At 40.0% G+C, this 16350-nt stretch overlaps 2 protein-coding genes across 2 annotated transcripts; both read right to left on the reverse strand.

The window, feature by feature from the left end:
- Window positions 1-4721: 4721 nt before the first annotated feature.
- On the reverse strand, window positions 4722-5828 carry LOC132045968 (uncharacterized). The gene has a single exon (XM_059436529.1). It carries the CDS (start codon window positions 5826-5828, stop codon window positions 4722-4724), a length of 1107 nt encoding a protein of 368 aa, XP_059292512.1.
- Window positions 5829-12335: 6507 nt separating this feature from the next.
- Window positions 12336-16021, reverse strand: LOC132045969 (uncharacterized). Its single transcript, XM_059436530.1, has 3 exons — window positions 15694-16021; window positions 13487-15287; window positions 12336-13308 (listed from the first exon to the last, which is right to left on the reverse strand). The coding sequence occupies exons 1-3, from the start codon at window positions 16019-16021 to the stop codon at window positions 12336-12338; spliced, it is 3102 nt and encodes a 1033-aa protein (XP_059292513.1).
- Window positions 16022-16350: the final 329 nt, after the last annotated feature.

The raw sequence follows: 16350 nt of genomic DNA on the forward strand, positions 1-16350 counted from the left end.
GTCTTAAAATATGAATGATACCACTTAATGACCCTGAGCTATTAACCAGTTTTATGCAAGTCCTCTAATGGTCTTATTAGCAATACCTAATGTCATTTAAGCAACGTGATTATTTGGAGAAATGGCCTAACATCTTCCCTCACTTTTTAGTTACCTCTTAGCACAACTTAAATCCCTTCAGAACAGAACACCCAGACCAGCAAGCTAACACATCTTTAGGATTAGACTAAGATAAACCAACATAGATTCGTTAACAGTCTAAGACACTCAGGCAGAGTTAGATAGTGTTATCTAAAAGCCATTTCAGGCATGTCCAGACAGGTTTGGACAGAATTAGACAGGCTTGAGCATAATCAAACTTCATTCAATCATACAAAGTGGCACTTTTATCACATCAATATTTTATGCAAGCATGCCCAGATTTACTATGTCCTGTTTAGACTAATCCGGTTGTCATACCTAGTCTATGCAATTAATTATGACACGAAGGAGGCATATTCGAAACAAGGATGAACTCAGGATTTCTCAAGCCAGCATGTTTGGGACCAACAAAAGCAACAACTCTGATTCAACTAAGACATCCATACTATCCCCTTTAAACCATTATAGTCTTATGACCAAATATTCACACTCGCATGGGATTAAACAATGTCCCTAACGATACTCGAACTAACAGCATTCAGTTCCATAGCTAAATGTCATCACATTCAGAGGCAAGCAATTAGGTAATAGCTCAATCAACACTTAAAGGGCCTTCAGGTTTAAGGCATTTTCACTTAAAACCATATAATCTCCAAATCAACACTTCAACAGCAATGCAATGCTATGTTGATTATTCTGAACAATCAAGGCAAAACTCGACTTAATTCAAGTGTACATCAAACTAAACCATTAATCTTCGATGGACTCCAAACACATACTAAGGCAAGAATCATACTAAAACTAACAGCTAAACACTTATTGACTAAAGGCAGCTAGATACTTTCCTAAACATGTTTCAAGCTAGATTAGTTAATCGAAACATCGATTAAACACATATCAAACATACTTAATACCAATACTACCAGGAAGCAACCAAATAGTAACTGAAACACATAACGAACTAACTATTAGAACAACACGACACCAAAAAAAAATGTGAAACAATTCAAAGGAGAAAGGATCACCTTTCGCTGGTGCAGTGAACAGGGACGGGGATCTCGGATTTCGACGAACTCCGACCTCGAATTCAGGAACAAAATGACACGATTAGCACCAACCGAATCTCTTCCACAACATAAAATGGACAGAGATCTAAAAATAAACAAATTTTGTAAACAAATTTTTTTGAGGAATAATTTCGTATGAAATGGTGGGTATTGAGATTTTAAAGTGGGAAGTCGGCGGAGAAAAAAACCTGCCCCCCTCGACTCTAAACGCTCAGATTTATAGGATGTCCCTAGGGTTTTCGGATTTTCGAAAATTTCATTTTGGCTCCAAAACGAAAACTAAAGCTGTTGAAAATCAAATCCCAGCTTCTGAAAGTCGATCCTTTCTCTGAAATTTCAGAATCGTTTTGGCCCTTAGTGTTGACTATAGCCGTTGAAAACAGGGAAGAAAGAGACGCATCAGTCATTAAAATGGGAAATACGAAAAAGGCACAAGATTTGCCCGAAATGGCGAGGCAAATCTGCTAAGTTTTGGATGGAAAAGAAGAAGTTTTCGCGGAAAGGAAATGGAGAAGATGACAGCGCTGGTCGTGGGTGGTGAACATCTGAAGACAAACCTAATGAAATAAAATAGTGGGCCGGGTGAAGTGTAAAAAAAAAAATTGGGCTGATGAAATAGGGGTTCCGATTGTTGGGGCCTAAAAATGGGCCGGCCCCTTTTAAAAATGATCCCACATCTTTAATACATCATACATTGATACAAGGTTAAGTGAATAAATTACGCAATGCAAAATATAATTACCAGTAGTTACATAGCAGTGAAAATCATGCGATATTATAATAGTTGCACGATAAAGTTTTAAAAGTAAATAAATGCCATTGTTTAATTGTATAAAATAAATGCGATGCGTTTTACATAAGGTGGTAAAAATGTTAAAAGCGACTATCGCGATTATAATATTAGGTGCTCGCAGTATGATGAAAGATAATAGCGATAATAACAATAATGATAATAATAATAATAATAATAATAATAATAATAATAATAATAATAATAATATTAAGACGGCGCTATAGCGTAATAAAATAATAATAATAATAACAATAATAAATGTAATATTAATAATAATAAAGATAATAACAATACTAATAATGATAATAAAATAATAATAATAATAATAATAATAATAGTAATAATAATAATAATAATAATAATAATAATAATAATAATAATAATAATAATAATAATAATAACAACAACAACGATAATGAGTGATGGCCATAGTTGGACAGTGACACGCGACTATATTAATAGAAGTAAATAATTATGGTAAAATATACATGACTATTCGCGAAAAATAGGAATTTCGAAAAAGGGAGCGGGACAAAATCGGGTGTCAACAACTTGTCCCTCTTTGCCCGGTAATGAAGAAAGAATTTTCGGGCAAAGATGTTGACTCGGTAGCCTATTTTGTCCCGGCTAAAGGATTTTTAGAGGACTAAGGGTAAAGAAAATTTGAGAGGATTACGAGGATCGTGGCCGAACTCCGGTCTCCGAGTTGCCTACATATCTCGGGTTGCACGAGAATCAGGCCGTGTGTAGTTTTAGGATGACTACGACACCTACGAATAACAGGTCACGATTGATGCGAATCTCTGAAAAATATTGTCCCAGTGTCGAATTATGGTGACACTGGGTATTATGACTATGATCCCGTGCGAATTCGATGACAGGTTATGGGAACGGGAACGAAAATTTTTAGGGGTAGAGACGAGCGTTCGAGGTAGATCCTTGACCTTTGTCGGGAGGTCTGATTACAACTCCCAACAAATTGCCCCAGTTCACTGCCGAAGAAGTAGTTCCACGTTGCGCTAAAGCTCCTGCGAAACTTTAACTAGATAAAAACAATCAATAAAAATAAATATCGAAAATAAAGCGATGTAAAATAAATCCACAAAAGAGCTGCAGTGATTAAAATGATAGCCTTGCTGAGGCTGATGCAAATGAGGTTCTAGGCCGATGATTCATGAGAATGATGCCTTTTGGCGATGATTAGTGAAAATGTGGCCCTAAACCAGATATGGAGATGAGGCTATTTAAGCCAAATGATTTATGAAAATGAGGCTTGCTGAGCCTGCACAATGAGGTTTTCCTTTAAAACCCAATGACTGATGAAAATGAGGTTTTAAAACCAGTATGACTCATGGTGCGAAGCATTTGTGCAGTGAATTTTAAGCGTTTGCGCGAAGCAGTTAAAAGCATTTATGCAGTGCGTGTGCGGTGTATTTAAAGCATTTATGCGAGCCGGATGAAAGTATTTGTGCGGTGCGGGTGCAATGTGCATGCGCAGTGCATTTAAAGCATTTATGCGGAGCAGATGAAAGCATTTGTGGAGTGCGGGTGTAGTGTGCATGTGCCGGGCATTTAAAAGCATTTGTGCGGAGCAAATGAAAGTATTTGTGCCGTGCGGGTGCGGGATATTTGAAAGCATTTATGCGGAGCAAATGAAAGCATTGGTGCAGTGCGTGTGCATGTGCGGTGCATTTGAAAGCATTTATGCGGAGCAAATGAAAGCATTTGTGCAGTGCGTGTACAGTGCATTTAAAGCATTCGTGCGGAGCAAATGAAAGCATTAAGAAATATTCATGCATTGATATATTTGAAAATCTTTGTAAAACTTAAGCGTTAATTTATTATAAAATACGAGAGTTGTTAGTAGTTGAGGGGCATAATTGCTCCTAAATGTTGTAAAAGAACTCAAACCGTTCGATGCCTGGTCCTTGCAGGGTTGTAGACATTACAAATTTCTAACTTCCGCAATTTTGAGAACCTGCGCTCAAAGAAAATTTGTAAGTTTTGGGGGGAGGTTGACTCGTGTTGACTTTGAATATCCAGGTCTTGATGCTTCGTACTTCCAGCTTTGTTTGGACTTGTATCCTCCTCCTATTTCTAAGTCTTGGCCAACTAATAAAACTATTTGATTAAAATCATATTACTTTTAAAAAGAAAATATGCATAAATTTATGGTAAATACGTATATAGTGATAAATAATTTCTGCCGAACTTTGAACCATGACACGCTGTGAAACAAAGCGAACGTCCTTTCTCCAAAGTCTTTCCTTTGTCTGACAGTTCAATTGACCATATACTCTTTCATGTCTCTCGAAGTCGTTTTGCAATGATGCCCTTAAAAATTGTCCCAGTTTCTGGCATAGGAGGATGGTGAATTTTAACACGACGAGACCGAGCCTTATACAGGCTGCCTACGTATCCCGACAAGGGAATCAAGTCAAGCGTAGTTCATGACATACAAGGAAAATAAAATAAAATTTTCTAGCAATGTGACCGAAGCCTACGTATCCCGCCCTACGTATCATAACATACAAAGAAAATAAAATTAAAATTTTCTAATAATGTGGAATCGGGCCAAGCGTAGTTCATAATTACAAGCAAAACAAAATTAAAATTTTTAATAATGTGATCGAGGCCCCATGTAGGCCGCCTACGTATCCCCCACGGGAATCAGGTCAGGCGTAGTTCATATTACAAGGAAATAAAATTTTTTAAAATTTCTATCTTAAAGAGAGAACCCGTAGAATATGGGTTTTCCTAAATATAGAAATTTGCCGAGGAAATGTAGTTTTCATTACATAGAAAGGCATTACAAACATTACATGCAAAATAAATGAAAAACTCTTAGACGTAGTATCTCTTGACGGCATCTGCATTGATAGCTTTCGCCACACTTCGCCATCCATTTCTGCTAAAATCAGTGCTCCTCCAGTTAATACCCGATGAACCATATAAGGTCCTTGCCAATTGGGTGCAAATTTTCCTTTAGCTTCCTCTTGGCATGGGAATATGCGCTTCAATACCAATTGCCCCGGTTTGAACTGCCTTGGTCTTACCTTCTTGTTGAAAGCTTTGGCCATCCTGTTCTGATAAAGCTGTCCATGACAAATCGCGTTCATTCTCTTTTCGTCAATGAGCATCAATTGTTCATAACGATTTTGTATCCATTTGGCATCACTCAACTCAGCTTCTTGGATAATCCTCAACGATGGTATCTCCACCTCCGCAGGTAACACAGCTTTTGTTCCATAGACCAAAAGATAAGGCGTTGCCCCAGTTGAAGTCCTAACAGTGGTGCGATAACCGAGAAGGGCCAACGGCAGTTTTTCGTGCCATTGTCTGTAATTATCAATCATCTTTCGCAATATTCTCTTGATGTTTTTGTTGGCTGCTTCGACTGCTCCATTCATCTGAGGTCGATAAGGGGTGGAATTGCGGTGAGTAATCTTAAATGTCTCACAAATCTCCCGCATCAGACCGCTATTAAGATTAGCTCCATTATCGGTTATGATTGACTCAGGAATTCCGAATCGGCAAATGATGTTGTTGCGAACAAAGTCTACCACCACCTTCTTCGTCACTGACTTGTGCGAAGATGCTTCTACCCATTTCGTGAAATAGTCGATGGCTACCAAAATGAACCTATGTCCATTTGACGCGGCGGCTCGATAGGACCAATAACATCCATATGCTGCAAATGGCCAAGGAGAACTTGTCACATTTAATTCATTTGGTGGGACGCGGATCAAATCACCATGAATCGGCATTGGTGACATTTTTGCACAAAATGAATGCAATCTGTTTTCATAGTCATCCGAAATAGCCATTTAATAGAATTTTCTTAGCCTTGAGTAAAACCATTCATGTGAGGCCCACATGTACCGCCATGCACTTCTTCAATCAACTTATTCTTTGGCATCAACACCTTATAATCCCAAATTTGGAGTCCTCCTATAAAGGATTTCTCCACTTAAGAAAAAGTGGTTTGCTAATCTTCGAAGCGTTCTCTTCGAACACCGGTTATGCCTTCGGATAGAGCCTTGAGATACTTCTTAATGTCATAGTACCAAGGTTCTCCATCAGGTTCTCCGTCTACATGGAAACAATAGGCTTGCTGATCGTGCACATTCACCTTGATAGGATCTATATAATTCTTGTCCGGGTGTTGAATCATAGAGGACAAGGTTGCCAAAGCATCAGCGAACTCATTTTGAGCCCTTGGGACATGTTTGAATTCCACCTTGATAAATCTCTTGCATAAATCTTTCACACAATGCAGGTATGGAAGTATTTTCACGTTCTTCGTGGTCCACTCGCCTTGTACTTGATGAACCAATAAGTCAGAATCACCTATAACCAATAATTCTTGTATGCTCGTATCGTTTGACCATTCGAGTCCAAGAATACAAGCCTCGTTCTGCCATGTTGTTGGTGCACGGAAACACGAGCTTTCTTGAAATTGGATAGTGCGGACTCGAAACTAAATTGGCTCCAATGCCAACTCCTTTGGAGTTTGCAGCCCCATCAAAGAACATTATCCACCCTGGATATTCCTCTGAGATATCTTCTCCGACAAACAACACCTCTTCATCAGGGAAATAAGTTCTAAGAGGCATGTATTCTTCATCTACGGGATGTGATATATATATATATATGAAGGTGTAGGATATCCCAGATATGATTGTATCGGTGGACATGTGAGTCCCAGCAATCGAAGCTACGATATAAAAAGCATCAACCGAGCAAGGGTACCGAAGATCGAGTAACCGCAAGAATAAATGGTACAAGTGTTGCAAAGTAAGTGAAGCTCCAGAGAAAAACTACCGGAAAAACACGAGGCTATTGGGGAAAGGACTCGAAATAAGCATGTGAAAAGGGGATAGAGTGTGGTAAAAGAAGACAGGAGAGGAATGTATGGGATTCGAGAACTAATTGCGATAAGTGAGGCTAAAAGAGTAACCGTGACAAGGAAATGTGAAGTAAGAAAAGGAATGACTAAGTTTAGTGGCGGTGTTGTAAGACTTCGGTATTGAAAGGTATATAAAGGTAATGGGTCGATATTGTCGAGTGGAAGTTGAAGGTGTGGAATAAGAGTTCATGTGAAGTACGAAGGATTTGATCTTAGCGGAAACGAGAATAAATGGAGGGAACGTGCATGGGAGACCGCTCGGTTATATCATAAATATAGTTAATGACCGATGAATAAGGATGAAGGAAGTAAAAATTGTAAGGATTCTATGCTAAGGGCAAGACGGCATGGACGCACCAACGTGAAGGTGTAGTTAAGGAAATTTTTTGAGTAAGTGAGCGAAGCAAGGAAGAAAACGAATAGTGAATAGTAAGGTATGGAAATATGGATAGAGGGACAACAAGGACAGAAAGTAAAAGAAAAACTTAGGATTAGAAGTTTCCGACATGTTAGACGCAGTCAGGGAAGCATTAAAGCGTCGTATCCCATCAAAATTCCGAAGTTAAGCGTCTTTGCGTGAGAGCTTGTATCCGGGATGGGTGACCCACGGGAAGTTTTTTGAAAAGTCTCACAAATTCAGGCGTAAGAGGAAAATAGAAGTTAGATTAATCTAAGGAAGATTAGAGTCTATGGAGTGGGCAGAAACCATAAAAGGTCACGTAGGACGGGCGGACCATTAGGTCGATAAGAAAGAGAAGCTAACGGGAGAAGGAGATAAGAAGGAAGCGAGACATCAGGTGTAGTGGGTCATGCTTTGTGTGACGGAGGACACGAGTGCCGTAAGTGACGGAACGATGAAAAGCCAAGCTATAGGGAGTTGAGAAATGAGAAAAAAATGATGAGTGCCATAAGTGTCGGGACGGCGGAAGGCCAGGTTGTAAAACGAGGAGGAACAAGATAGAATAAATGCCAGAAGATGACTGGTATGATACAGGCGAACGTGGATGAACGGAATACGTTCTGAAAGTAGGAAAAAGATTATATAGGGGTAATGTATCCTGAATGATGAGGACTGGTAGGTTTGAATAGAGTAATATATATTAAGGCATCGACTGAATCGATAAGTAGGAGGAAAATATGATGAGATTATAGTCACGGGAAGTAAGGATACGAGTAGGCGGGGTATGAAAGAAAAGGAGAAGAATTATGACGGATAGTAATGTATTAATAAGACAACTGTCGAGATGTGTCGTGGGGGCTTTTTGGGAATATGTTAAGATTCCGACTTACTCAATATTATGTGTAGAAGGTCGTGCGGTGAGGTAAGCCCATTATTTTCAGACTCTTATGAATATTGAGAGCCCTGTGTGGCTATGATACGATACGATATGATAAGATACATACGTATATGCGATGGCCCTGTGAGGCGATGTTGGTATTTCCTGCGTGCAGGTTTTGGATAGTAAGGAATACAGAGGAAACTCGCCAAAATTTTTACGGAAATAATACGAGAGTAAGAAGTAAGTTTGTAATATGTACGGAAAAGGTCATATGAATAGTAACGATGGGATTTGACCAAGCCGTAAGTGCGGGCCCTTTTGGAAGAATAAGTTAAGTTGCGGAATTAGCAATAATAGTAAACGGGAGGTCGATGGGGATATGGTAATAAGGAATTTGAAATGGACTAGCGATATTAAGAGATGATCCTTAGAAGACCTTATGAGACTAGTTGAATATTCGAGGACGAATGTTCTAAAGGGGGGAAGGATGTTATATCCCGCATTTTGTACGCTGGATATTCAGAGTTAATGGCGGAAAGTTAAGGACAAGGCTAGCTTCCGACTTTGTTTTAAGGTAAAAGTCGGTTATGATTTTATTGGATGGAAATATTAAGGAAAATTTGGGGTTAAGAATTAATTTTGGAAAGTTAAGAGTTCATGAAATTAAAGGCCAAGGTGGAGTGGGCCATAGGGCCACATGTGTTTATTATTTATAGAAGTATAAGATGATAATTAAATCATCTTTGTCATTTTCATTCAAGAAAATTCTAGAAAACTTCTAGAAAATTGGAGAAAAAAAAAAAAAAGAGGAGAAGCATGCACATGACCGGCCATGTGCATGCAATTATATATATATATATATATATATATATATATATATATATATATATATATATATATGTATAAGTGATGAGGAAATAAGACAATTCATCATTTTTAAACTTGGAAAATTCATGAAGCTTGGAGAGAACGAAAAGAGGGGCAACATTCGGCCATGGTGGCCGAACATGGCACCATGGAAAGAGACCAAGAAAAATTATTTTTCTTCTAGTATTCCAAGCAAGTTTAAGGCCCTAATTAACATGGAGTGGTTATTGGAACAAGAAAACCATTCATTCTTGCAAGGCACAACTCTAGCGAAGTTGAAGAACTAAGTGGAAAAAGGAAAGGTTTCATCTTCTTTTGTATGTTGTGGATGGTTTTTATATGTTGTAGAGTGAAGAAATGGACAAAATATATGAAAATATGTGTGTTGGTGTGTGGCCGTATATGTATAGTGTTGGATGATTGTGGGTAGTGTAGTATGTAAAAATGGGTGAAAATCATGAAGGTATAGATGTTGGGTAGTAACCGTGTGTGTGTAGTATTGGACCGTGCATGGTTGTGTTGTGTAGAAAAGAATGGATTAATTTTATGTAGCATGTTGGTTGTTGTTGTCGTTGTAACGTAATGTATAGAAACGGATGAAAAACTCATGAGAATATGTATGTGGTTGTTGTGGCCGAATTATGGGTGGTTTGGCAAGTTGTAGTGAATTGACTCTATTTAATATTTTAGTTGTTGAATTGTGAATTTCATAATGATAAATGAAGGTTTGATGTCTTAAAGTGAAGTTATAACCATTATCGGAATGTTGAAGAAGTCGATGCGGCATTAGCTTGAATTCTTACATTGCATGAGCAATGTTGTTAATGCATGGTTGTTGATATGGATTGTCGATATAACTCATAAATTTGGAAGGAAGTAATGCGTTGTTGACTTTTGGTGGTGTTGTGAGATTTCGGGTGGAAGTATGTATTAATTGGGTTGCTTGAATATTTTGTGAATTAAATTGAATTGAATTGAATATTGAAGTGTTGCTAGAATAATTGCTAGCATTGTTATTGGTTTGGCCGAGTTCCATTCTCGGGTTTGTTGTTGATGATTTGGGCCGAGTAAGATCTCGGGGATGGTGTATTTACGGGGGAGATCTTTCGAAATTTCGGAGTATCATAATAATTTATTTGAAAAATCAAGACAAGTGTGCTTAGTAATGAACTAATGGTTGCATCAATTTTCTTGAATGTAGACTAACAAGTACGGACAAGCGTATCTAGTAAGGCGCGGCACGGGTATGTGAGGCTCGTCTCTTTTCTTCAAAAGGCATGACCCCCGCGTTATAATGTCTTAAATGTTTTTATATCTTCCTTGCTTGCAAAAATTAGAAGCCTATGACTCCAAGGCATAAGTCTTTTCCTAATAAGTTCATAGTTGTTTTTTTTAAATGTCCATACTTTTCAAAAACCAAGTTTTAAGAGGTTGAGAGTTTTTATGACTAAAACGACGAATATGATTTTATAATGACAACAATGATGACAAATATGAGAAAACGTCTATGACGAATATGTCGAGGATACGTTCCTACCAGGGATATGACAGTATGAGAATGTTAAGTTATTTCTTGATTTCTCAACTCTACTTATGGATAATGACTATTTTAAAGATCTCTAGTATATGAAACAATGCCTTACGATCCTATTCCATGTTTTCCCATGATGTTACTCTCCATTGTTAGTCTCGCCTTATATTAATTGTCCCTTCAAGGTGTGGCACGACGCCCATGGCTATTCCATAACATCATCGGAGGTTACCGACCTTACGTCACTCCGATAGATACATGTCTTTAGGCTCTCTGCATGCTTATATGATATATGTATATGACATATGTATATGTATATGGGGGATATGGGTAAAGATAGACATGTTGCGCTATAGACGCATTGCCACCTGGTCAGCTGGCGTAAACTCCATCCCGGACGCGGGACATATGTGGGCGAGCCGACGTCGTTCGGCGCTATGACATGTTCTATTTTCACATGTATACGGAAAAGAAATGTTTTCAAAGGAAAGAATAAGCATGCGTGGCATCTCCCACTAGGTGGCATTCACGTGTACGGAAGTTACTCTTCTTCCTCATGATACGTTCTATGTTTTTATATGGATATTATTCATATGTATACTCCTTACTACGTTATTTGTTCATGCCTTACATACTCGGTACATTGCTCGTGCGCGCCCCCCTTTTGTGGGCTAATAATTGCGTTTCATGCGCGCGGTACACCCGAGTGAGTAGAAGCCATTACGAAGACGTTCCGGCGGAGTTAGTAGACTTCATTTGTTCCGAGTCTGTCGAGTCGAGTATGTGTGTTGTGCGGTTGTTCGAAGTTAGAGACTTTGCGGACGAGTCGTGGGTCTAGAGTGTCAGTTTTGAAAACGGCCCCACTAGCCGATATGTTTTTATTATACATTATGTTATAGAGTCCTTACGCTTACAGACTGTGTTTAAATTAAGAAACGACAAAAAGATTTTGAAAATTTTACTATGTATTTTACTTTCATTTGATTTAAGAATCCAAAGAGAATATGTGAGTAATAAGAGTCCGCGGGTTCGCTCGGCTCCGAATATGGGGTCGGGTGCCCATCACACCCTAGTAAGATCGGGGTGTGACAGATGTTCAGCAAGATGATCTGCTATTGCCTGCCCTTTGATAACCTTTTGGGTAACATATACAATATCGAACTCACTTAGCAAAATTTGCCATTTAGCTAACTTCCCAGTAGGCATGGGCTTCTGAAAGATATACTTGAGTGGATCCATCCTTGAGATGAGATAAGTAGTATATGCGGATTAGGTAATGTCTCAATTTTTGTGCAACCCAAGTCAAAGAACAGCAGGTGCGTTCCAACAAAGTGTAACGGGCCTCATAAGGCGTGAACTTCTTGCTCAAATAGTATATTGCTTGCTCCTTCTTTCCTGTTTCATCATGTTGTCCCAAAGACGCATCCAAATGCATTTTCGACACGGACAAATATAATAACAAAGGTCTTGAAACACGGAGGCACCGGACGCGGCGTATTAGACAAATACTCCTTGATTTTATCAAAAGCTCGTTGGCAATCTTCCGTCCATTTGGTAGCAGCATCCTTCCTCAATAACTTGATTATCGGCTCGCATATTACTGTTGATTGTGCTATGAACCGGCTAATGTCATTGAGTCGACCGAGGAAACTCATCACGTCCTTTCGACTCTTTGGGGTGGGCAACTCTTGAATAGCCTTTATCTTGGAAGGATCCAATTCTATGCCCCTCCTGCTCACAATAAAACCTAACGACTTCCCAATAGAACACCAAATGCACATTTTGCGGGATTTAACTTCAAATTGTATCGCCTCAACCTGTCAAAGAACTTCTTCAAATCCGTCAGGTGATCTGAACTCTTTCGTGACTTGATGATGATATCATCCACATAGACTTCAATCTCCTTGTGGATCATGTCATGAAAGATAGTAGTCATGGCTCTCATATAGGTGGCACCTGCATTCTTGAGTCCAAAAGGCATTACTCGATAATAGTATAACCCCCAAGGTGTGATAAATGCCGTTTTCTCAGCATCTTCTTCATCCATCAGAATTTGGTGGTACCCTGCGAAGCAATCAACGAATGACTGCAGCTCATGCTTCGCACAGTTATCAATAAGTATGTGAATGTTTGGGAGGGGAAAGTCATCTTTCGGACTGGCCCTGTTGAGATCCCGATAATCCACACATACCCTGACTTTGCCATCTTTCTTCGGTACAGGAACGATATTGGCTAGCCAAGTGGGATACCTCGCAGCTCGAATAACCTTTGCATCAAATTGCTTGGAGACTTCTCCTTTGACTTTTAAACTCAAATTCGGTTTAATATTTCTCTTCTTTTGTTTCACCGGAGGACAAGATGGATCAATAGGCAACTTATGTGAAACGATGTCTGTGCTTAAACCCGGCATATCGTCGTAAGACCATGCGAACACGTCTATATATTGCCTCAAAAGGTTGATCAATTCTTCCCTTTGTGCCGGAGTTAAATGGACACTAATTCTTGTTTCCCTCACAGTTTCTGAGTCTCCCAAGTTTATGGTCTCTGTTTCATCCAAATTTGGCTTTGGCTTATTTTCAAAATGTTCAAAATCCTTAGTTAGGTCTTCAGGTTGCAGGTCCTCTTCATATTCCTCAGAATCTTGTTCGGCATTTAGAATTGGTTCGCTTGTTTCATTACGTGTCAAATTCACAGTATCGGCAGATTTACTAGTTTGATTGCTGAAAAAGAACAGAGAAATTAATTAAATGAAGACAAAAATTAAAGTAGAAAATTATAGTTTGGATTTGGCATTTAAGCTTTCAAAAGGTGGAGGCAAAACATAACAAAAGTATAAACACGATTCAGGCCTCAAATTGAATCGCGTTGTTTCATCAAATACTAATACAAATTGTCTACCAAGACTCCCGGAGAACAGGGGGCGCGGTACAAGTCCAATTGTTTAAAGCATCTCCAGGCTCAGCATCCCAGATAGTTGGAGTTTCTGGGCAATCGTTCAGAATCACATTGCATTCAGCTTCTTCCTCGGCAATGAATAAGTTCTTGAGACTTTCCACGAGGTTATCTTCAGCAGCTTCCTCTGGTATTTGGGTGACGGACGCCTTGAAAAATGACTGATTCAGGAGAGGGACCGGCTTTGGCAAGGGAATATCACCTTTCCTTCTGAGACTAGCCAGTGACATTTCTTCAAGAGTGGGCTCGTATCCAAGACCAAAAGTATCCTTCTGACCGGGCAACTGAACTGGTTCTACTATTCCATTCAAGTTCACTCCAAGACCCCGACCAGGCTTAAAACCATTCTTCAGCATCTCCCACGCCACCATCATAAGCACGCGTGGCAACTTTATCTTTTCAGCTTGAGTAGTACACACGGTTTCCTTAATATGGAAAACAGATCCATCTAGCCTTTCTACACTTTCAATAACAGGAATTGAATTCTCGGGATAAATCGAATTGTTGCCCTCTCCATGGATCACAACTTCTTGATGGTTCCAAACAAACTTCAAACTTTGATGCAAGGTAGAGGGAACCGCGCCAGCCATGTGAATCCATGGCCTTCCTATCAGCAAATTGTAGCTAGCAGATATGTCCATTACTTGGAATTCCACCATGAACTCTACAGGTCCGATTTCCAAGGCTAAGTCAATCTCTCCCACGACACCTCTCTGGGCTCCATCGAAACCTTTGACTCTCACCTGACTGTCGCGAAGCTTCCCGACATCAATCCCTAAGGCTCGGAGAGTAGTGACAGGACATATATTCACAGCTGAACCTCCATCAATCAATACCTTGGAAATGAATTTGTCCCTGCATCTGACGGTGATGTTCAACGCTTTGTTGTGTACCGAACCTTCAGGTGGCAATTCATCATTATGAAAAGAAACTTTGTGGGCTTCAAGGATTTCTCCCACCATAGCTGAAAGTTTCTCGCTGGAAGTCTCAAGCGGAACATAAGCTTCATTCAATACTTTTGCTAAAGCGCTCCTATGGGTTTCAGAACTCATCAATAATGACAACAAAGAAATTTGGGCTGGTGTTTTCTTCAGTTGTTCTACAACAGAATATTCTTTGGTTGGCATTTTCCTCCAAAATTCTTCAACCTCAGCCTCAGTCACAGCTTTCTTTTGGCCATTTTCTTTGTTTGGTGCTCCTCGTGCTACCTCTTCAGGGGCATAACACCGCCCAGATCTTGTCATCCCGGCAGCAACAGTTTCTACAACCACCTTTGCTTTTCCTTTGTTCTTTTCATCAGCCGAGTAATTCCAAGGAACTGCTTTGGTATTGAAAGAGGGTGCCTGAGCAACTAAGGCTGTGATCTTAGGGCGGGGAGTGAGTATTTCCACTTCAATCGGTGCCCTCACTTGAAAAGTAATTACAGGAGCGATAAAGGCTGATGATTCAACCTTTTCCTCTTTTTTGACTGGTATAATAGTCCCTTTCAGGTTACAATCTTCATCAATGGCGATCATGTTCACATTTGCATCACCATGATTGGGCAGAGGATTGTCATTTATATTTGGGGGAGCCCCTTTGAGCTGGATGACTCCTTCTTTGATCAACGCCTCAACTTTATCTTTAAGAGTAAGGCAATTCTCAGTATCATGTCCGGCAACTCCTGAGTGGTAGGCGCAACGCTTAGTCCCGTCATACCATCCAGGAAGGGGATTAGGAACTCTCCCTTGAATTGGTTGGAGTATCCCTGCGGTTCTCAATCTTTCATATAATTGGGCTAAGGGCTCGGCTAATGGTGTATATATTTTAGTGGGTTTTCTTTCAAAATTTGAGCGAGGCCTGGGTGTATTTTGTGGATGGTTTTGTGGTTGGTATTGGGGCTGAGGCGGGTAGGTTGGTTGGTATCGTGAGGGGTTTTGATAGACAGGTGCTCGAGGTGGACAATATGTTGGCTGGGTGTGGTAAACAGGGTAAGGAGTGGGTGGAGGAGTGGTAATAGGGGCCGAGGGTTTGGGTGTATTGGCTGTAATATGCGGGCTAGGATGAAGGGTATTGGTAGGTTAACATCTGGTTTGGTCTACGTTCCTGGATGGTCATGACCGCGGACACTCCGTCCTTCTTCCTCTTAATTGAGTCAGATTGAATTGCCTTACTTGTTGCTTGCAAAGCTGCCAAATTTGTGATTCTTCCTGTCTTGATACCTTCTTCTATGAAGTCTCCCATCCTGATGACTTCAGAAAATTTTTGCCCGATGACGCTTATCAACCTTTCGTAGTATGTTGCATCTTTTAGAGATTGTACAAAAAGCGTCGTCATCTCACTTTCCGCCATCGGGGGCTGGACCTTTGCGGCTTCGGCTCTCCACCGCATAGCATACTCTCTGAAAGTTTCTGTTGACTTCCTTTCCAACTTCATCAAATAAAATCTGTCTGGGACAGCCTCAGTGTTGAACCTGAACCTATCCATGAATTCCTGTGCCATCTCTCCCTAACTACGCCATTTCTACGGATCTTGGCATGTGTACCAATCAAGTGCTTCTCCTGTCAGACTCCTTATAAACAGCTTCATCCTGATAGCTTGATCTTTCCCCACTCCAACAAGCTTATCACAGTACGATCTCAAATGGGCCCGAGGATTTCCTTTTCCATCAAACATATCAAATTTTGGCACCTTATAACCAGCAGGCAACTCAATGTCGGGATGAATACACAGATCCTCGTATTCAAGTCCTTCGCATCCCTTGTGGGTTTGGATGCTTCTGAATGCTTCCTTCAGACTACGGATTTCTTTTGCAACATTCTCATCCGCTC

The sequence above is a fragment of the Lycium ferocissimum genome, unplaced genomic scaffold, assembly GCF_029784015.1.
Source record: "Lycium ferocissimum isolate CSIRO_LF1 unplaced genomic scaffold, AGI_CSIRO_Lferr_CH_V1 ctg8803, whole genome shotgun sequence".
Taxonomy (NCBI): Eukaryota; Viridiplantae; Streptophyta; class Magnoliopsida; order Solanales; family Solanaceae; genus Lycium; species Lycium ferocissimum.

Coding starts and splice junctions, on each gene's coding strand:
- LOC132045969 (XM_059436530.1), bottom strand. CDS start 16,021: ATGGCACAGGAATTCATGGATAGGTTCAGGTTCAACACTGAGGCTGTC. Junction 15,288..15,693: donor GGCAGCTTTGCAAGCAACAA/GTAAGGCAATTC, acceptor TGAGAACCGCAG/GGATACTCCAACCAATTCAA. Junction 13,309..13,486: donor CCTGTTCTCCGGGAGTCTTG/GTAGACAATTTG, acceptor GTTCTTTTTCAG/CAATCAAACTAGTAAATCTG.
- LOC132045968 (XM_059436529.1), bottom strand. CDS start 5,828: ATGGCTATTTCGGATGACTATGAAAACAGATTGCATTCATTTTGTGCA.